Consider the following 23,303-nt stretch of genomic DNA (forward strand, 5'->3'; position numbering starts at 1 on the left):
ATATTCCTATAGACAGTGCACTTGGAGATGGAGATAATAACGTGTCGTGCCCTCCCCAATCAAAGACAAAAGGGCGTCCTAAAAAAAGCGTGAGAGAGGTGGAAAAGAATTAGGAAAGAAACAGACTAAAAGTTGTTCCATATGCAAATAATCTGGTCACACTAAATCTACTTGTCCTAATAAGGAAAATATTTTTACCTTCAATGCTATGGATGAGGGTGTTTCATATACCTCACAAAAGAAGCAAAAGAAAACTGCGGTTGACTTGGGACTAAATCCTATCTTTACTTTGAAGTTTTAGGTAATATATGCATATTTATTTATTTTAATTTTATAGTTCAATTCACTTATTTATCCTTACTTACTTATATATTATTACTGACAGGTGGTACGTTATTTTGGATATTGGCAGACGATTCAAATGGCTAAGAGGATGTTTAGCAATGATTTAATATTTTTTGGACTATTATTATAGATCTTAGACATTTAAATTTCTGAGTAGATTGTAAGTTGATATTAGTTAAGTTTATTATAAATTGACATTAAAAATGCATTAATTAAGGTTTTTTTAAAAGTAAAAGAAACAATCAGGTCTAATGCATTATTTAGTTGATATTATACATATTATTTTCTTAGTAATATTATGGTGGATTTTCCTCAAAAAAAAAAAAAAGAAAAAAAAGAAAGTAATATTATAGTGGGAGTCTATAAATAATGAGAATATGTCCAGGATTAGTAAAAGAGCATCACGTCTAAATAGCATTAAATTGCTATTATGTTTAGTTTTTTTCAATGCAATTAAATAAGGCTGCTAATATCAATAAACTAAAAATTAGTTTAAAATATTCTTGGCATTAAATGCTTATATGCAGCCCTAAGGGTTGCATATATTAAAACCGTTTTTTTAAATCTCTACGTGTTAAGTTTTAATTTGATATAAATGAGGATACCTCGTGACAGTCAATATGGATATGCCATCGACTTTTCAATGGGGGTGGAAGACTGTTTTCAAAAGCGGGGAAGGAAGTTTTCCTTAAATCCGTGGCTCAGGCGATACCGTCATACTGTATGAGTTTATTTTGTCTTCTCTGTATCGTTATGTGAAGAGCTACAACGGATGATGAACTCGTTCTGGTGGGGTTTGACAAGTGTTAAAAACGTATCCATTGGGCTGCCTAAGATCGCTTATGTCTTCGGAAGGAGTATGGAGGGGTTGGTTTCCGTCACCTTGAACCCTTTAATAGGGCGCTACTCGGTAAACAAGCATGGAATCTAGTGACGAATAATAATGCTCTTGTGATAAGGGTACTTAAAGTTAAATATTATCCCATGGGGAGTTTCTGGTCGACTAATATGGGTAATAACCCAATCCTAGTATGGAGGAGCATCTTTGATTATAGGGAAGTTCTTGAGGAAGTATGTCGCTAGAGAGTGAGAAGTAACGAGTCCATTAATGTGTGACAATCACCATGGATTTCGGGTCGTGAGACTTTTCGATCGGCCTTATCTGTTTCGACTAGACGGGAGGGGCTAATGATGGACGTGTTGATGTGTAGTGACAGGGAGATGTGCAGGTATTGGAGGATCTGATGTCAACGGATGATGTTTGGAACATCTTGGCGATCCTAATCTGTAACAGATGGGCTGTTGACTGGCTGATCTTGCATTTTGAGAAGAGTGGTGTCTATGCTGTCTGCTCGGGCTATCGACTCGCCTTTGGCCAGCAGTTTGGTCGTAACTCATGTATACCGACGGGGGAATGGAGTACGATCTGGTCGCTTAACATTCAAAGTGTTTATCTGGCGTTTGTGTTCCGGGTTTCTCGCTCTTCGAGAAGTTTTGCTGCTGAAGGGTCTTACTGTGCCTAATGTGTGTGGGACTGTAGGTGAGCACGGGATGCACGTGTTCGTGGATTGTCCGAGTGCGGTCGATTGTTGGGGTGTCGTCTCTGCCGATGTTGGTTTTAATTCATGCGGATAATATGGCTGATTGGGTCTCGAAACAGTTTCAATTTGCAAGTGATGGTGGGACGAAAGAGCTACTCTGTACGGTGCTGTGGAACATTTGGCAGCAGCATAATAATCTTCAAGGTATATCTGTTTCTGATTACTCTTTTCCTAACATGTAGGTCCTCTAAATGGAGACCAATTCCGTTAGGTAGTGAAGATGAAAGCCCCCCCAATACATCCCTACAAAGGAGGTGTCTGAACTCCATTTCCGCTTCCCTCTTTATTTCCCATTCAAACCTCTAAGGGTAATAATAAAAAATGAATTAGATTAAGCTTATTAAGACTTTAACAGTACATATGATACCAAGGGTAATAATATATAATTTATTCCTATTCTTAGTTTTGGTTTAGGACCAAGATTTATCACCCAAATGTTAGTCCTACAAGTAGAGATGACAACAGGTAGGGTACCCGCTGGTAGTGCCAATCCCAAACCCTTACCCGTTTATTTTTTAATTACCCGTATCCATCCCATTACCCTAACAGATATACTTTTTTTGCATCCCATACCTGTCCCATTTAATTCACGGGTACCCTTACCCGTTAAGAATCAATAAATAAAACAAAAAATATTACAAATTTAACAAAATATAAATTTAATAAACCATCCATCTAAAAATTGAACAAATTGAACCTTAATCAAGAAGAATAAAGTAGCTTAGTGGTATTACTCGATGGTTGAAGAACAAACGGATGAGGTTCAAATCTCACATTTATATAAAAAAAAACAATAATATTTTTTAATATATAAAAGAGTTATGACGGGTAACGGGTACTAGGTACCTCAAAGGGTATTCCCATACCCGTCCCTTTACCCTAACGGGTAATGGTTCATACCCGTCCCATATCCTTTTATACAGGGTACGTGTAGTCCCATTAGGGTCGGTAGTGCCGGGTACCTGCGGGTATAGTACCCGTTGCCATCCTTACCTATAGGGTTAATCTCTCTTAGCAAGCTAAACTCTTGCCCTACATATCCCACTTCCACGGTTAGATTTGCCCTTAATATTTATCTATTTCTTTGCTAGACAATTATCCGCATTAAAATTTACTACATTCACCAAACCCAATTCATAAAAGTCTCAACTCTGAAAGATCAAAATACTCTTTAATCAATCTTTTCATGTAGATAAAACATTATTAAAAATTATGTATATATATATATATATATATAGGTGAGTTTATATGGACTGTACTTGTGATTCGATTTTTAAGCCCGAACCCAATCCGGTCCGAGCCATCTTAAATTTATAGCGGGCTGGACTGAGTACTTTTACATAAAAGTCTGATAGACCCGGCTCTACCCGACCCATGGCCATATTGCTCAATCTGGAACATAAATTATAAATGAATCAATTCTTAAAACTTTATAAGTTCAAGGCTTAATTATAGATTTGGCCTTTTACTTAAGCCTTTGTTTGGGAGTTCGGAGATTAATAGAGGTTAGAGCTAACGGAAGTAATGGAAAGTGAAGGGAAATTATGAAAAAGAAAAGTAAAAATTAACCTTATTTAAAAATTTATAGAATGTAAATGAGGTTAAATGTTTAATTTCATTTGAAAGTTTAAATATAAAAGGGAAAAAATGTTAAATTTATTCTGGGAAAGAGAAAAAAAAAAAGAAAACAAAAAAAACTTTGGGTTACACCTCTTCGCCTCGAATTTGAAAGTGGAAACACTCAACTTTCCTTAACCTTTATTTACCGTCCAAAATTACCCTCGAAAAAACAACTCCCTTATTAACCCTATTATTTTTCCTGGTGCGCCCATTTCTCCTCTCACGTTAGACGATCTTCAGTATCTTTGGGGCATTTTGCATTCCCTGTCTTCTTTGGGGTACAGTTGCTGAGCTATTTCCTCTTCTTCCTCGATTTGCATTTTTCAGATACTTTGCTGCCATTGTAGATCTTCCTATAGCGCTTTTTTGCTTTCTGTTCTTTCGGAGCTATTTCCTATTTCCCCCTTTCACTTAGCAGTTTTCAGGTAAATTAAGGTGTATTTTTACTATCTTTACATTGGTTTTGTTCGGATTTTGCTCTATAAAGGTGTTTCCAATTCTGGTTATGTCTTTTTTTTGAGTTTTTGTTTGTTTGTGTTCTGATTTTTGAATCCAGGTATTTGCGTCCTTCATAATCAATTAGCTATTATTTTCTTACTTCTGTATGATTTCCATTAGACCACTCTTTGGTATCTTTTTGCATGGTAATATTGTATCTTATGTTAGATCATGGTTGCTGTTTATTAATCATGAACTCGGTTAGTGCCATATTCAATTAACGATAATTGACAATAAAAGTCCATTTACTTTTAAAATGCTCTTTTGGACTACTGAACAGAATTTTTGTTGATTACTTCTCTCAGTTGCTTTTTTTTTTCTCTCAAATAGATCATACATAAATTGCTTCATTCCCATTACTGAAGACTATAGAAAGAATAAGATGTTGTAGTCCTGTGTTGCTAATTGATATGGTTAATGGATGCAGATGATGTTTGTTCTTAATGTCATTTGTTAAAAAGAAGTATTAGTTTCGAACCAAGTCCTGGAGCCTTATTAAATTAATAGGGTTTAAAATTTGAAGTTACATTTTATTTTTAAAAGCCTAATGGAAGTCAAGTTAAGTACTCTTGTCAGTTATATTTTAAATTAAGCTAGCTTCACGGCCAATGCTCAAGACTAGAAGAATAAGATGCTGTGGTTCTCTATTGCTGATTGATATGGTCATGGTTCCAGATGTTAGTTTATTATTTGCTATCTTCTCTTTCAAAGTCACGGGAATTCTCTAAATGCTCTTGTTTATGTAGTTTTCATGGTAGATTTAGATGTTCTCTTAGTTCATACTGGTGTACGCAGGCAGTTACCAGTTCTGCAGATATGATGCACTTAGCAGTTACAAGTTTGCTCGCAGCACTAGGGGGATGCCATCTATCTCATTAGGAGGTTTCCCTAATTCAAACTAAGTGTCACAACAACAACAACAACAACAACAAAGCCTTAGTCCCGAAATGATTCGGGGTCGGCTAACATGAACCATCATATAAAACCGTGAAAATCAAGTCGTGTCAGCGACACAGATTCGCTCCCTCCACTCCGTCCTATCCACTACCATATTTTCCTCAATTCCCAATAAACTCATATCACTCTCGATCACCCTCCTCCAAGTTTGCTTAGGTCTTCCCCTACCCCTCACCACTACATCCCTTTGCCACTCTTCGGTTCTCCTAACCGGCGCATCAAGCGCTCTACGTCTCACATGGCCAAACCACCTTAGTCGGTTTTCTCTCATTTTATTCTCAATAGATGTAGAAATTACTATTCTTCTGTAAATCAAGAGATCAAGTTTATTTTCCAAGTGTCAGATATTAATATGAATATTAGGCCGTATGTTGAGATGGATGTGTGGTCACACGAGAAAGGACCGGGTGCGTAATGAAATAATTAGGACAAAAGTAGGGGTCACATCTATTGAGAATAAAATGAGAGAAAACCGACTAAGGTGGTTTGGCCATGTGAGACGTAGAGCGCTTGATGCGCCGGTTAGGAGAACCGAAGAGTGGCAAAGGGATGTAGTGGTGAGGGGTAGGGGAAGACCTAAGCAAACTTGGAGGAGGGTGATCAAGAGTGATATGAGTTTATTGGGAATTGAGGAAAATATGGTAGTGGATAGGACGGAGTGGAGGGAGCGAATCTGTGTCGCTGACACGACTTGATTTTCACGGTTTTATATGATGGTTCATGTTAGCCGACCCCGAATCATTTCGGGACTAAGGCTTTGTTGTTGTTGTTGTTGTTGTTGGTTCCACCATGACATCAAGATACAGCTGAGAGTGTTTCTTGTTGCACAAAATATCGTGGCTTTATTTTTATTATTGTTTTAAAGAATTGTTGCTTGTTTTGTCCAAAGATTTAGGTGTTTATGCTTTTGCATCTGATATGAAGGAATTTCTTGCATTATTGGCGCAAATTTAAACGTTGTTGTCGTTTGAGTGAGAGCTCATGGGTTCGAGTCTTAGGAGCGGCCTCTTGCCAAAAAATTGGCAGGTGAAGGCTTGCCCCCAATACACCCTTGTGGTGGGACCCCTCCCCGGACCCTTGCTTAGCGCGGGGACGCGTAGTGCACCAGGCCGACCTTTTATTGTTGTTATTATTATTATTATTTTTTCTGTTCTGCCAGTTGTTTAGCACAAAAAATCTGCATGTGCTTTTAGTTTACAGCCTCAGAAGTGCTTTTTTCACCAGTTTTGTTCAGTAGCCACCCATGGTTTTCTTAATTAAGAGTTGAATATGATTGTAATATAGCTGTAGATGATATTCAGTTAGTAGGGATCTTGGTTCAAGTTTACACAATGCTACATATATCATTGAAATGAAAACCAGTTTGGAATGTGTTAGCCTTAGATATACATCTTGTAGATTTTGCATTTTGTGAAGCTTTTAGTAGAAACCCTTTTAATAACTTTTTGCTGAAAGAGTTGCTAGCTGGAAGTTCATTTTCTTTCAGCATTCTTGGATAATATTTGCTGAGTCTCCGAAAAAGTTGTTCTATGGAAACAGTTGTGCATTGCTTTACTTTGACTTCAGTTGGTTCCTAAAGGTTCCTCTTTGCCTATTAACATATTTCTGGGGGAATTTACTGAGTTCTTGTTTACTTATTTTGCTGTTCTAACTGGGAATTTACATCTCCTCGCTTTTTAAATATTTTTATATTATTTTATGAGAAAATGAAAATATATTAAGTTTTGTTGAATTACAAATGGAGTTTCCTTGCAGTTTTGTTTATGAATGGTATACTGTAGTGTAGATTTATTATTGATTGAAAGCTTATGATTACATTGATTGTTTGCAGCTATGGTATGGGTGAATTGAATTTATGAAGAAAAGAAAAGGTTGGTCTTTCAAAGGATCTGGAATAAGTGAATGGAAAGTCTGAATAGACAGACATAGGCCATAGAAAGATTATTCTCTTTTGCGAGTTGGTTTCCTTTGCATAGAGCCCTTCCAAGGTTCACCTGGAGAAACCTCACAAAACCAAATTTGTCAAAATGAAGAGAAAAAAATGGTCTGAACTTGAAGAGCAAACCCTTTTAACTAAATATGCTGATCTCCTCACCTCAGGCACCCTATCTAAGCTCAAAACCAGGGAGAAAAAGTTTCGGCCCATTGCGGACCATGTCAACTCAGTGCACCATCTCCAAGATCCTGTCAACTTCCCATTCAAGTGGTCATGGCGTGATGTGTCTATTAAAGTGCAGAACATGAGGCACCAGTACTTGGGTGTGAAGCAGAAGATCAGAATCTCCAATGATGAATTCAATTGGAAAGATGGGGAGAACCACTGGGAGAATTTCTTGAAGTACAAGGAAGTTTTTGGGGATGTGGAGCTTGAAGTTAAGAGCAAAAAATTGAGCGACAGTTGTGGTGGTGATTTGTTTAAGGACTGTGGGGATCTGGGGTTCGGAATTGATAGTGAGGATTTAGATGAAGAAGAGGAGGAAGATGGTGAAGAAGGAGATAATGGTATTGATGATAATGTTAATGGCGCTGTTGAAGAGGAAGGTGAATTTGTGGGAGAGAAAGGAAACGGTGAGATGGTTATTCCTAGAAAGGCTAAAGTGAAGAAGGTTTCTGGAGGAAATAGGAGATTGGGACTGCTTGGTGCCCAAGTGTTGGATTTAAGGGATGTCATGGTCCGGAGAGAGGAGAAAAGAAGAGAACATGATTTTAATAGAGAAAAATGTATGCTAAAGAGCGAAGAGAAGAGGGGAGATTTAGAGCTTAGAAGAGAAACACTACGAAATGAGAGAGAGGAGAGATTGGAGAATTGGGAAATGGAGATGGAAGAGAGGGAATTAATATGGGGTAGAAAGGAATTGGAAAGACATTCAAGGTTAGAGAGGGAATTGGAGGATGAGAGGAAAAAGAGAAGGATAATGGAGGAGACGAGGGAGGAGGAAGAGATGGAATGGAGGGAGAGGATGATGGTTATGCAGGTTGAACATGAGAAGGCGATGATGCAAATACATGCCGATGCATGCCAGAATCAAATGCAGATCCTGGGACTAATGGCTAGGTTTATGTGTCAGTTTTTTGGAGCAAATGATGCATTGGGTGGTGGGTTAGGGGGTCTTCCCCCTCAAGTATTGCAGAATTTGCAGCACCCTGGAGGCCTGGGTGATAACGGGAAGCCAGATGTCAATTCGCCTTCTGAATTCCTATAGGTTATTTGAATATAAAAATCCATTAACGTATATTACATAAGTTACTTGATTATGGACTATTAGTCTGTTCATGATATATGTTGTTAAAATGTAATTACTTTTGGTGGGCTTTGGTGCATTCTATGTGAGCCCATCCTTGCATTATGTAAATTTTTAGATTTACTTATTTTTGTCATAAATGATTGTACAAATTACGGTTTGATGTGCTGGCCTGCTGCCATTACATACAAATGGAATTGCAGCTGCAGTGGCCTCGGAGGCAGGCTAATACCACTGGTGATTGAAGTAGTATTTTGGAGAATGCTGGTCCTGAAGTGATGGCTGTGTTGCCAAGATCAGTCCTGAAGCCTATCTTGACAAAGTTTGCAATTCTTAGTTGTGGAATCTCCACAGGTTTGAAGAAAATTTCGACTCTTTTCTCTTTTGTACACGATATTGATATCAATAAAAGTTCTGATAGGGACTTATTCCTTGAAGGTCCTGGTGCCTCTTTAAATGATGCAAAACCAAAAATGGGTCAATCTGTTGCAATTTTTGGCTTAGATGCTGTTAGGTGTGCTATAATTTTGCTTCCTCATTTGACTTTTGTGGCAACAGTGAGACTCTTCAGAACTTATTCTTACATGCTGTCTCTTTAATTACTTTAGGCTGTTGAAGGGGCTAGGGAATTAGGGGCTTCAAGGGTTGTTAATGTCAATTTGATTTGAATCCCAGCCATTTTGAAGAAAAAACACTTGTATTAAAAATTAGCTGCAGTAACTAACAACAGAGGACTTGCTTTTCATTTTTATTTTCATTTTTTCAGACCTTAATTCTAGCTGCAGTTAATTGATAACGGTTTAAATTTGTCTATTTTTCTGGCAGCCAAAAAGTTTACTGTTACTGAGTTGATAGCTTCACGAAATATGATAAGCTTGCTAAACAGGTGCGTTCTGAGGTGTGTTGCAATATTTTCTTCTTAATTGATTATAACTTCGTTTCACATGCTGCGTTTTAAAATAAGATGGCTATGCTGAGTATTCCCATTAACAATAACATTTTTATCTCTGTGGTTTGTGGAGTATTTTCTTGTCTATATTTTGTTTATTTGATTTCATTCTGTGTTGTCTCTAGTGCAGAGAGTTCAAAATATGATCCGGGATAAGTCTGTTATTCTTTTGAAATTTTGATGGTAGAGAATGAAGTGTCTACTAGTGGGTTTCCCAAATAAGGACGAGGAGAAGTCATTGTATGTATGAATGTGGTGAATGAGAGAATTCTTAAGGGAACCAACCTTGTTTAGCAAATTGATCTCCCTTCTATTGTGGTATTTTATATGCATCAAGATGGTTTGCCAAATTATAATGATAAAAATAGTTGTCTAATTTTATTCTGTTGCAGGAGCAGGAGCTAGAAGTTGAGAAATTAAGCACTCCCATCGGAGATTAACAAAGCATTTGATTACATTATTCTCCCATTAATATATTGGATCTGTTTGGTGGCAAGCAACAGTTTTGGATAACGATAATGTTTGCTTCTATTAGTAAACGTCTTTTTTCATCTCGTGATAATCATGCCCCGTTGTTTTATTTTTTTATTGTATGCTCAACTCAAATATGGTAATGTCTATTGGATTAAGTACTTGTTTGGTTCTAGTTTGGTCATTGGTCATTAATTAGTTCATATCAATCATTTTCACCCAGTCTCTACTTTTTATGCATGCACAAGTCCAGTGCATTTGTATCCATTTAATTGGATATCCGTAAGTAACTATAATCAGTTGTAATGTCTACATCAAATTCAGAAAATGATTAAGCGCATTTTATTTTATAGTTAAAGTGGAGTTCACTGTATCCGGTTTTGAGCTTTCAACTCCAGAGATGGTGGTGATAATATATCTCCTTTGTTGAGAGTTCAAATTTTCTTAATAATAAATATTTGAAATTGTGGAAAATAATAATAGACATGAGGAACATAACTTATAACTTGAAAAGTTGTATATAAATAGTGGCCAGACTAATGTTCCAACCAATGAAAATAAAGTAATTGGTATTAAAAAGTGAACCTGGATGACTAAAAATTTATGAGAATAATTGTCATTTTGAAATAGAAATTGGAGTGGGTTTGGTTTCTCAAGACATGATCATCGCGGTTCACATGATGTCAGAAAAGAAAATGTATAATGTATATTGCTCCAAATCATAAATTATAATCGTGGCCGTGGGCAATAACAACAGACAAAATTGCGGTTCCAAGTAATACTACACTTCAACCCCTTAATCACCCTTACCTCGTGCCATTCGACTCCATCAAACCTCTATTTCCACGTGGCATGAGTGACTAGCTTGGACATCCAACTTTTTCTCTTATTTTTGAAAATTTTCCCATTACCTACTTGTGGCAGGGTAAGGCAAGTGCGTCTTGCAAAACAAAGACAAAGACAAGAACTTGGACGATTAAGTTAATTCTGATCTAAAGATGAGATGAAAAGATAGTAATTCAAGACAGATAAATGACTATAAGAGTTGTAAAGTAAAGTGTTCATTTTGAAAGGAGTTTGGACCTTTTGTATAGGAACGAGAATTTCTAACCTCAATAGTAAGAAATTGACTATGTATTAAACTAGGAAAGAATCCTATAAACTTAAGGGTATTGCTAAATATCGCAACCAAATTCGTTATCACCGCACCCATTAGATAATTTTGCCTTTGACATAATACTTTTTCGAAATTAGGAATTTTTTTTTGAGAGAAAATTCAAAATTTAGCCTAAACGGATGCGGCATACCGTTCGACCCATGGCGGCAACGGATGCCGCATCCGTTCCCACCATGGGTCGAGCGGTATGCCGCATCCGTTCTCGCCATGGGTCGAACGGTATGCCACATCCGTTCTCGCCATGGGTCGAACGATATGCCGCATCCGTTAGCGGTACGCCGCATCCGTTCCCACCATGGGTCGAACAGTATGCCGCATTCGTTTAGGCCAAATTTTGAAATATGCAAAATCGTAAAATTTTAGTGACGAAAAATATTAAATCATTCAATTTTTTATGACGAAAAATGAAAAATTCTCCTATTTTTTGTGACGAAAAATGTAAAATCGTTATGAAAAATATGTATTATTTGTTGGTCCCGTGTGATTAGTTCCAAGGGGGGGGGGGTTAGGAACTAATATAACTTTTTCGCTAATTAATCTTGCTGACTTAGTTATTTTAGTAAGTTTAACAGCTCAGCTTTGGTCAGCTTGGGTGAGCTTAGAGTAAGACAGCTTTAGTCAGATGCTGACTAAGACTGTTTTACTTGAGAGATGTGAATTGACTCTCTTGTAGTCGGTTTCCAACTCAGCACTTCGATTTACTCCGTGTTTGTTTCAAACAGTTTATATGCTGAGCAAATGCAACAATCAATACAAGCACACACACATATATATATATATATATATATATATATATATTTGAGAGAGTTAGAAATTACTCAGTATCACTTATCCTAGTTCGGCCTCTCTGCCTACGTCCAGTCCCCAGAATCCTTCGGGCTTTTAAAATCCAATACTGAGCTCTTTAAAGGTAGAGCACAAACCGATTACAGGCAGTTGAATATGCAAGAGTACCGTCCTCTATTCTTCTACTCAACTCCTACTAAGCACCACAGGGTACTTAGATTTCTCTACCACTGAATGTTTACAACCAAACACTCAGCACAACACTCTCAATATTTCAATTGATACAATTTGTTCTCTTTCAGAGGGAGAACACTTTAGATGATTACAGAGAATCAAACTAACATTTACACAGGAATAGAAAATGAGTGTAAGATCTTTTTCTTATTTTGAAGTGCTTGAACTTGTATTTTTCTCTCTTGTATTTTTCTTTTTGTACTACGACAATAATCCAAGAGGTTTAATTGTCTTTATATAGAAGAAGACCTGTAGGAGGATCATTTGAAATGATTTAACCGTTGATTCCAAAACGGCTCTTTTGGGAGACAAATTCTGGTCAGCTTCAGATATTGCAGGCCAATCCTATCCTCTGAATTCTTCAAACGTCAGGCTTGTCTTGTTCCTGCAGACTTCGTCTTTTTGCGGCAGTTGTCTTTTAGTAATAATCCATTGACCCATACATCTCGGAATATGTCTATTACGTATTTCCGAGGATTCAATTATTGGTGCAGATGGTTTGCAAAACTTGTCTTCTAGTGAACGGTTCTCTCATGCTGTCCTGAGGATTTACTCGTCCTCTTCTTTATACGCTGTCTTCGTTTGTTGTTAACTCTTATGCTGAGTTCCCTTTTTGGTCAGTTTTGTTTTGCACGACAACTAGTAAGAGAGCTTTTGATGCTGAGTTCCATTCCACTTAGCTTTGTTGAACTTCAGGCTTTTATTCTTTGGTACTGAGTTCAATTCTACGCACCTTGTCCTTTGATCTCATGCTGACTTTGTCCTGTCTTTCTTTTTATATTTTTTGTTTTATACTCAACATTTAACAAACAGATTAGTACAATCAAAGCACTTAAATTTTGTTGTTCCTTAATCATGGATGATTTTGTCAAATCAAAATCTTGTGGAACGGTGTTTCAACAAACTCCCCCATTTTGATGTTGGCAAAATACATAATTATGGAACTCAGTTTTGAAATTCCCCATGATTGAATTATTTTTCATATTTCTGAAATTACTCCCCTGTAAGGGTTGCATCTAATGTCCTAACTTCCAAGATTTAAACGAATGAACTCAAGACATTGCTTTCACTGACTTAGTTTGATTCAAGACTGTCCAAGCTCTTCTCTAGATCAGTTTTTCAGAAATGATTAAATACTCAGTTTGATGCACAGATTGTTTTGGTATTTTATCGTACACTGAGTATGTTTTACTTTTGCTTGTTTGTTCAATTTTGATTTGTCAGTTTTTAGCACATGGCATTTGGAGAGTTTGGATAGAATGGTACTTACCATAATAACATCAAAGTGAACAAAACAAAACAACAAACAACATAAAATATTAAGCACAACCTACATGCTTAGTCCTGAAAATGATTAAACTACTTTCTCTTCCTACAGGTAGGCTCTCCAGCTTGCAACTTGCCTTTTCCTTTATCTGTGCTTCCAGATGCGCCACCTGCGTACTGAGTGCGCGGAGTTCCATGTCTTTTCTCCCCCGTTTTGCCAAGATCGGGGGGAGGAGGAATGAAGGTTTCATTTCTAGCCACAGTGGACAAGGCTTTGGAGTGACGCGTCAACCGCTTAGTACTCTCTCTTAGGCCATCTATTACTGGAACACCATCATCTTCAACGGTTCTAGGAACTCGCAGGGAGCTGCTCAGGATGCTAATAAGATATTCATGTGATTTGCTAAGCCAGGAGACGGACTCAGTGAACTGAGCATAGGATTGGTGGTACATTTTGAGTACGGCTGAGTCAAAGAATTTTCGTTGATCATGGATGTCTTGCACAAAGTTTAGAAAAGCATCAGTATTGACGGGGTCAATATCCATCTGGTCTTTATTGACATTGAGGAGGTGCACAGCTTCACTTAGTTGATCAATGGTGCACTGAGAAGTGGAGGAAATTAGTTCACGAGTGCAGTTCAGATCAGAACTCAGCTTTGAGAAGTATTGACTCAGCTCAGCAGAGGTAGCATACACAGGATGACCCATAGATCCACTGGTAGCCATGTCTGTGGTTAGCTTAGCAAAATAATCTTTGAGCTCAGTAGAAGTAGCATATCCTGGATTTACATCAGGGTGTCTCTGGACTTTGCCCTCAAGTGCATTCATGTGGTTGACCATCATGAGCAGTAGTTCAATGATCTTTGCAATTTGGTCTTGCTTAGGTTGCTGTGTCTGAATTGTGCTCATAACACTGATAATATCTTTGAGGCTCCGAATCTCATGCAGAAGTGGAGTGAGGGATGTGATCTGGGGGGACTCAAGATTTGCAGTTTCAGCGGCATCCATAGACATAGGATTTAAATCCTAAAGGAGAGACTGAGCAGAGGCAATGATTTTGCGTCCAGACTCAGTAGCACTCAAATAGGCCATTGTGCCAGCATGATTTGTCACAGAAGCATGAATTGAAGTGGAGCTTGATGGTGGTGGAGTTGGCTGCTTATCAGATGGATTAATAAGTGGACCTTGAGGAAGCTCAGTACAAGGAGCTGAGTGCTCAACAGCTTGAGTCTTTGGAGTTGGTGGCAAAGGACTTACAGAGTCATTTACGTGCTCATCATGATGGAAGAGTTGAGCAGGTTGTTCCATGAATTGCCCCTCAGCTTGACTATCTTGGACTTCGAGCTCTTGCTCGGCAGGATTTGGATTGTCTAGAGTCTTGGCTTGTTCCTCAATGTGAGTAACAGAGGCTTGATTTTTCGTAGGTTCCATTGAAGGAGACTCAGTATTCTTGGAAAAATACGTGAACTGGATATCAGACAGATCAGTGATTGGGTCTCGAAGCGGAGAATCTCCTAATAGATCAATGACAGGTGCTCTGTAGGCTTTCTTCTTTAGCCTTTTGAAAGACTTCGCTCTAGGGGGTGAAGGATCAGCTTGAATATCTTCACTGGAATCAGAGGAGGAATTGTCTCTGATCTCAGTATTGATCTCATCTTCTTCTATGTTGTGTTCAGTGAGCTCAGGATTTACTATTTGAAGGGCCAGATTTGGATTCTCCTCCTGCACAGCATTATCCTCAGGCTGAGTTTGCTCAGCATGATCTTCTTCCTCTTCTTGCTCAATGGGGGTTTTCTCAGCATGCTCTCCTTCCTCAATATCAGGTTGAGCATCATCATCATTCAGCTGTTCTTCCTCTTCTTCATTCACTGGGGTTTGCTCAAGATCAATCCCGCGACTTTGGAGGGACAACCCAGTCGAGGGGGTTGGCTTTAACAATTTGTAATGCAGAGCTTCTTCTTTTCCTCTACAGAGGTTGTTCTGTAGTCTCTTCACTTTCTTCTTCGGGCTCATCTTGCCCTTTTCGTTTCCTTGCTGACCGAGGTATTTGGTCAGCATCGACTTTCTTCCCTTTAGAGACAGCTCGTGTCTTCCTTGGGACAGCAGCAATATCTTTTGAGCATGTTTCGAGTGCCTTTCTCTTTCTCTTTGCTTTTACTGACTCAGCAGATTTTTCAACAACTTGCTTTCCTTTCCGTGGTTCCTCTTCTTGTTCAGTATCATGTTCTTCTTCAACTTCCTCAACATCTTCGGATCCCTTCAACGGCTGATCGAATTTTAACCCTAACAGCAGAGTCGCTGTAATTTCGCTTCCCAAACTCTGAGTCTCATTGATGGTTTCTATTTTCTGATCTTCAAGGATTTTGGTGATTAGGGAGCCCAATCTGAGTTTCTTGCCTCCTCGTTGAAATGCTCCGACCAGAAATATCGGCATGTTGAGTGGGTTGTAAGTTAGCATGTGCCATATAAAGCACTGCTCAAAATTCGAGGCAGACGATAATGAGCTGAGTTTGGGGAAGATGAAGTTGGTCAACAGGTAGTGAGCCATCTTCTGATTTTGCCCCATACAGGTGCTGGGTATCTCTCCTTTGTGATTCTCTGGTTTGCAGAATCCTTTGACATGGTCAAATGCTTCTTTGGTTGTTCTAAACTCTTTTCCTTCTTCCGACAGGTTGAGTAAGGTTGCTAGGTAAGATGGGGTGATTGTAATCTTATGGCCCTTGACGGAAGTCTCCAAGTAGTCAGCATCTTCTTTGTCAACACGAAGATTGGAATAAAATTCCCTAACTAACCTAGGATAGGTTTTTCCAGGGAGAGAGAAGAGACCTACCCATTTGTTCTTCTCAAACCATTCACAGAAGGGTTTTTCAGCTGTGACGAAGTTGGAAGAGAACCACTTGCATTTCAGAACTTCCAGATTGTTGACTTTTTTATGGACCTTGACCATGTTTCTTTCCTTGGGCTTCTTTGAAGAGCTTGCTGGGTCAGCTTGAGGGTTTTTGTCTGGAATTTGGTTAGGCTAAGGAGATTTTGGATTTTCATCGATGTGATGTTTGACGGAATCACCACCAAAGACATTCTGAGGGTTCGACATCCTTTTTCTCAGAGATTTTCGAGGGTTTTTTGAAATTCAGAGAGAGAAATTGGGATACCAAAGGATTCAGGCGTAAAGATGGTTAAGTGAGAAATCTTTCACTTTTTATAGAGATTTTAAATCGATCCTATTCGTTGGGCTAGCCATTTTTCCATTGGGATATTCAATCGACAGACATTCTGTCACTTATGACATGTTCGGCGCATGGGCTTTGCCTTTATTGCTTGCGTTATCCTAGAAGCCCTTTTTATTACACGTGTTTGCATTAAATGATGCAGGTGGATTTCACTAAGTTTTACTAGAATCTGGAACGTTTGTGATTCTAAGTACCTAGTGGATAAATTTCTTGTCTCTTAGTAACTTAGCGTAGAATAGTCACTCAGCATGTATATTTATTGAGCATAGAGTTGTCTTCTAAATTTTAAGCCAAGTAAGTAGCAGTTACTAATTTTGAATTCACCCAGCATGGCATTCCATTTTACACATAGAATTTATTGGAGAGGATTAGACATACCGATAGCTTCCCTTAGTATGTTGAATTGTTCACGAGCCAATGGCTTGGTGAAGATATCTGCAAACTGTTCGTCTGTTGGCACGTAGGTCAGCTTGATCTCACCTTTTAGTACGTGATCTCTAATGAAGTGGTGCCTTATGCTGACATGCTTCATCCTGCTGCGTTGGATTGGATTCTTGGATAGATCAATGGCACTTTTGTTGTCACATTTGATCTCTATTGTTTCTGTTTTTACTCCATAATCTTCAAGCTACTGCTTTATCCATAGGACCTGAGCAACACAGCTTCCAGCATCTACGTACTCAGCTTCAGTTGTAGACAAGGCTACGGATGATTACTTCTTGCTGAACCAAGATACTAGACAGCTTCCAAGGAAATGACATCCTCCTGAAGTAATTTTACATTCTAGCTTATCCCGTCCATAGTCAGCATCAGTATATCCAATGAGCGTGAAGTCATTTGAGGTTGGATACCATAAACCTGCATCAACTGAGCTTTGCAAGTATCTAAAAATTCTTTTTACAGCAATAAGTGAGATTCCCTGGGGTCAGCTTGATATCTTGCACAGTAACATACTGAGTACTGTATATCAGGTCTACTAGCTGTGAGATAAAGTAAGGAGCCTATCATACATCGATAAAGTTTACTATCTATTGACTTACTCTTCTCATCTTTGCATATGACAGTATCAGTACCCATAGGGGTTGATATGGGTTTGCAGTCTTCCATATCGAACTTCTTTAACATTTCTTTGGTATACTTGGACTGACTTATGAAGATGCCATTCTTACCTTGCTTAATTTGAAGTCCAAAGAAGAAGTTGAGTTCACCCATCATGGACATCTCGAACTCAGTTTGCATCTGTCTACTAAATTCTTTACATAAAGATTCATCAGTAGCACCAAATATTATATCATCTACATAGATTTGAGCAAGTAGGGTATGTTTATCCTTTTTCTTAATGAACAAGGTTGTGTCAGCTCTTCCTCTGACATAGTTCCTGGTCAGCAGGAAGTTGGTCAATCTCTCATACCAAGCTCTTGGAGCTTGCTTCAGGCCATACATGGCCTTCTTGAGTTTATAAACGTGGTTTGGAAACTTTGGATCTTCAAACCCAGGAGGCTGATTAACATATACCTCCTCGTTTATAAAGCCATTAAGAAATGCACTTTTAACATCCATTTGGTATAATTTAAAGTTCATAAAGCTAGCATAAGCACATAATATACGTATAGCTTCTAGCCTCGCAACTGGTGCAAAAGTTTCACCATAGTCAATACCCTCTTACTGACTATAGCCTTGGGCTACAAGTCGAGCTTTGTTTCTGACTACGTTTCCATGCTCATCTAGTTTGTTTCTAAAGACCCACTTAGTTCCTATGGACTTTTGATTTCTAGGCTTAGGTACTAAATCCCAAACCTCATTTCTTGTGAATTGGTCTAGCTCTTCTTGCATAGCGTTGATCCAATATTCATCGTGCTCAGCATCCGCAAAGTTCTTTGGTTCATGTACTGATACAAAAGCCACGTTGCCTAGATACTTTCGAAGCTGATCTCTTGTCATTACCTTGTTGTCAGCAGCATCAAGAATGGATTTCTCTGAGTGTCCTCTTGGAATCTTTATTTCCTTAGGTAATGTTGAGTCATTTGGAGCAGGTGTTTCTGCAATTTCTATAGGAATAGATTGGTCAGCAAATTTAATTTCAGTTTCTTGCTTACCTTTGGTCAGCCCTTGTATAGATGACTCAGAGGCTCCTGGATGATCAGGGGAAGCTGAGCTTGGTTCATCTTCTTCGAGCTGAGCTAACTTTCTTGTAGGGCCAGCTTCATCGAACTCAATATGTACAGACTCTTTTACAACCTGAGTTCTTTTATTATATACTCTATATGCTTTACTGTTTATTGAGTACCCTAAAAAGATCGCTTCGTCAGCTTTAGCATCAAATTTTCCAAGGTTATCCTTTGTATTGAGTATAAATCACTTACACCCAAAGGCACGAAAGTAGCCAATATTGGGCTTTCGTCCTTTCCAGAGTTCATATGGGGTTTTCTTAAGTATAGGTCTAACTAGAGCCCTATTCAGTATGTAGCATGCTGTGTGGACAGCCTCACCCCAGAAGTACTTTGGAAGCCTATTTTCACTCAGCATGGTTCTAGCAGTAATTCCAAGTGGCTGGATAGGTCCGAAAAGATCCAAGTGTAGTAATTCCAATGGTCTCTTGGTTGAGACAATATTTTTACTATGAAATGACTTTTTAGTTTGTTTGCCTTGCTGATAAGCTTTACACAATTGATCTTTTTCAAATTTTAATTTGGGTAATCCCTCAACTAATTGTTTTCTAGCTAATTTGGCAAGAAGATCCATGCTGACATGCCCAAGTCTTCTATGCCATAGCCAGAAGTTATCCTCTTTAGACACCAAGCATATGTTTTTAGAAAACTGTTTTTCTAAATTTAGCATGTACACATTTTCTACACGAGGGGCAGTTAAAATTAATTCATTTGTATTTCCCTCGAGTATTTGACACTTGGTATCATCAAATACAACCTTTCTGCCGCTCTTGCAAAGCTGAGCTACACTCAGCAGATTGTACTTGAGGCCTTTAACTAGGGAGACAGATTCAATAGTTGGGTTACCTCCGATAGTTCCTGAGCCGACTATCTTACCCTTTTTATTATCTCCAAAGCTTACACTTCCATCTCGTTTAAGCTCTAGTGTGATGAATTGCGTTTCATCACCTGTCATGTGTCTTGAGCATGCGCTGTCTATGTACCAAAGTTTTGACTTCTCCACACATGTCAAGCTAACCTGCATTTTAAACTATTCATCTTTAGGTACCCAATTCTTTTTGGGTCCTTTCTTGTTAGTATAAACAGGTGCAAAGTCATATTTCAGTTTGTGACGGCATACTTTTATAGTGTGGCCATTTTTACCACAGAAGTCACGATAACTTACTCTTTGAGGGTGATGCTGAGTGTGGTCAGCATTGTTATGCTGAGCATGCCAACATACCTTAGTGGTATGTCCTTTTCTTCCGCAGAAGTCACATTGGACAATCCGCTTGTTGAACCAACACACATCTTTTGTGTGTCCCCTTTTCCCGCAACAGTCACACTGGGTGAACTGTTTATGCTGACTAGTACTTGTGTACTCAGCATGGGATTTATTTTTATTTGAGCCTTTTACTTGACTCTGTAGGATTGTAACGTCCTTTCTAAGTTTCTTTGACTCAGATTGGACCTCCGTGACAAACTTATGCATTATTTGAATGTTACTATGTAAGTCTGAATTGTCTTGGAGGAGATATCGGAGGTCACTCAGCTTGACCTCTTCAATCTCGTCACATCGCCTGCTGAGTGATTTTATTTTCTTATTGCATTTCTTAGTTAGCTTGTATAAATCACTCAGGGCATTTACCATCTCATTTCTAAACAAGAGTAAGGGTGTTACCTCATTGTTGTGTACCTCCCGGCCAGTTTCATCAGAGAGGTCAGCTTGCTCAGATTGAGAATGATTAGCTCCATCATCTGCCATGAAACATATATTGGCAGTTTCATTTTGCTCAGCTTCAGATGAGGTTGAATCATCACTGTCGCTCCATGTTGCTACCATTGCTTTCTTGTTTCCCTTCTTATCCTTTTTGAGATTCGGACAACTTGACTTGATATGTCCAGTTTGGTGGCACTCAAAGCATGTGACGGACTTGGAGCTGTCCTTCTTGTATTTGTCACTTGACTCGGCTTTATATCTGTCACCTCTTTTGTATGGCCGTTTGCTGTTCCTGTCATTTCTTCTGAACAGCTTCTTCATCTTTCTAGTGAACATAGCCATTTCCTCATCATCAGTTGAGTCAGCTTCGGTCGAGTCAGCTTTCATGACTAGTGACTTTTGTTTCTTGTTTTCTGACTTTTCTTTCTCTTTAGCTTCAAAGTTTTGCATTGAGATTTCATGAGTCAGCAGAGATCCTATTAGCTCATCATACTTGTATGTAGTCAGGTCCTGAGCTTCTTCTACTGCAGTTTTCTTTGCTTGCCAGCTCTTTGGTAGGCTTCTCAAGATTTTCTTCACTTGTTCTTCTTTGGTGAAGTTCTTACCGAGTCTCTTTAGCTCATTTATAATATTGGTGAATCTGGCATTCATGCTGGAGATGTCTTCGTTGTCGTTCATTTCGAACAACCCATACAATCTCTTGTGTTGATTCACCTTTGACTCCTTGACTTTGCTTGTGCCTTCATAGGTTACCTCGAGCTTCTTCCAAATCTCATGTGCTGACTCACAACCTGAAATCTTATTATATTCTGCAGCATCTAAAGCATAGTGAAGCATATTTATAGCCGAAGCATTATTTTGGAGTTTTCTAAGGTCATCTTCTGACCACTCAGTTTCACTCTTAACAACTTTCTCATTGTTAACAGTTTTATATGGCACGAATGGCCCTTGAACAATTGCAAGCCATGCACTCATGTTTGTGGCTTGGATAAAGTTCTTCATCCTATTCTTCCAGAATGTATAGTTTGATCTAAAGAATTGGGGAGGCCGACTGATTGATAATCCCTCGGGGAGTATCTGTGTTGTTTGGTTCACTGGAAGGAAACGAGTGCTGTTCTCACCCATTTTTTGGGATCAGCTCAAGATTGTTAGATCTTTGAGTAGTGAGCTTAGGCTCTGATACCACTTGTTGGTCCCGTGTGATTAGTTCCAAGGGGGGTTAGGAACTAATATAACTTTTTCGCTAATTAATCTTGCTGACTTAGTTATTTTAGTAAGTTTAACAGCTCAGCTTTGGTCAGCTTGGGTGAGCTTAGAGTAAGACAGCTTTAGTCAGATGTTGACTAAGACTGTTTTACTTGAGAGATGGGAATTGACTCTCTTGTAGTCGGTTTCCAACTCAGCACTTCGATTTACTCCGTGTTTGTTTCAAACAGTTTATATGCTGAGCAAATGCAACAATCAATACAAGCACATATATATATATATATATATATATTTGAGAGAGTTAGAAATTACTCAGTATCACTTATCCTGGTTCGGCCTCTCTACCTACGTCCAGTCCCCAGAATCCTTCGGGCTTTTAAAATCCAATACTGAGCTCTTTAAAGGTAGAGCACAAACCGATTACAGGCAGTTGAATATGCAAGAGTACCGTCCTCTATTCTTCTACTCAACTCCTACTAAGCACCACAGCCAGGTACTTAGATTTCTCTACCACTGAATGTTTACAACCAAACACTCAGCACAACACTCTCAATATTTCAATTGATACAATTTGTTCTCTTTCAAAGGGAGAACACTTTAGATGATTATAGAGAATCAAACTAGCATTTACACAGGAATAGAAAATGAGTGTAAGATCTTTTTCTTATTTTGAAGTGCTTGAACTTGTATTTTTCTCTCTTGTATTTTTCTTTTTGTACTACGACAATAATCCAAGAGGTTTAATTGTCTTTATATAGAAGAAGACCTGTAGGAGGATCATTTGAAATGATTTAACCGTTGATTCCAAAACGGCTCTTTTGGGAGACAAATTCTGGTCAGCTTCAGATATTGCAGGCCAATCCTATCCTCTGAATTCTTCAGACGTCAGGCTTGTCTTGTTCCTGCAGACTTCGTCTTTTTGCGGCAGTTGTCTTTTAGTAATAATCCATTGACCCATACATCTCGAAATGTGTCTATTACGTATTTCTGAGGATTCAATTATTGGTGTAGACGGTTTGCAAAACTTGTCTTCTAGTGAACGGTTCTCTCATGTTGTCCTGAGGATTTACTTGTCCTCTTCTTTATACGTTGTCTTCGTTTGTTGTTAACTCTTATGTTGAGTTCCCTTTTTGGCCAGTTTTGTTTTGCACGATAACTAGTAAGAGAGCTTTTGATGCTGAGTTCCATTCCACTTAGCTTTGTTGAACTTCAGGCTTTTATTCTTTGGTACTGAGTTCAATTCTACACACCTTGTCCTTTGATCTCATGCTGACTTTGTCCTGTCTTTCTTTTTATATTTTTTGTTTTATACTCAACATTTAACAAACAGATTAGTACAATCAAAGCACTTAAATTTTATTGTTCCTTAATCATGGATGATTTTTTCAAATCAAAATCTCGTGGAACGTTGTTTCAACATTATTTTCATGAGTTCTTTGATAAAAAGATGTAAATCTTAATGTTTCCGACTCGTAATCATCCATTTTCGGGGTTCGGATTGTCACACATCAATTATTTTCATAATTTCAATTATTGTTGTTCGGGTTTATGATTTTGGAGAGAGAATTTTCAGTTTTTGATCAAAATTATAAGAAGGGCAAAAAAGTCCAAAAGAGGCGATGATAAGGAATTTGGTTGCGGTATTTAGCAGCTGACTTCTTCTAAACAACCAAGAAGAATTAAACCAGCCTTATAACAGTAGAAGTTTATAAAAGACTAAACTCTGCATCAAGTCAACTACATCCAATGTTAAAAAATAAGGTTGTCTAGACCGTCTAGACCCTACCCGCCCAAGCGCTTAAAATCGAGATTTTGTTTCGATTTGTTGGCATAGGCCCCTGTTTTGGTCCATTG

The 23,303-nt window shown here is 38.4% G+C and overlaps 1 protein-coding gene across 23 annotated transcripts; it reads left to right on the plus strand.

Moving 5' to 3' along the window:
• Positions 1-3,758: 3,758 nt before the first annotated feature.
• LOC136235683 (stress response protein NST1-like) lies at positions 3,759-9,858 on the plus strand. 23 transcript variants are annotated; one of them, XM_066025562.1, is made up of 5 exons: positions 3,760-3,991; positions 6,853-8,617; positions 8,702-8,820; positions 9,089-9,161; positions 9,605-9,858. In XM_066025562.1, the coding sequence occupies exon 2, from the start codon at positions 7,049-7,051 to the stop codon at positions 8,222-8,224; it is 1,176 nt and encodes a 391-aa protein (XP_065881634.1). In that variant the 5' UTR covers positions 3,760-3,991; positions 6,853-7,048; the 3' UTR covers positions 8,225-8,617; positions 8,702-8,820; positions 9,089-9,161; positions 9,605-9,858. The 23 variants fall into 23 exon arrangements, with proteins under 23 accessions (XP_065881632.1, XP_065881634.1, XP_065881622.1 ...); XM_066025550.1 differs by having other exon boundaries at positions 9,089-9,149; positions 9,338-9,858; XM_066025549.1 differs by having other exon boundaries at positions 9,089-9,149; positions 9,343-9,858.
• The last annotated feature ends 13,445 nt before the right edge of the window (positions 9,859-23,303 follow it).

This window comes from Euphorbia lathyris, chromosome 7, assembly GCF_963576675.1.
Source record: "Euphorbia lathyris chromosome 7, ddEupLath1.1, whole genome shotgun sequence".
Taxonomy (NCBI): Eukaryota; Viridiplantae; Streptophyta; class Magnoliopsida; order Malpighiales; family Euphorbiaceae; genus Euphorbia; species Euphorbia lathyris.

Coding starts and splice junctions, on each gene's coding strand:
- LOC136235683 (XM_066025560.1), top strand. CDS start 7,049: ATGAAGAGAAAAAAATGGTCTGAACTTGAAGAGCAAACCCTTTTAACT.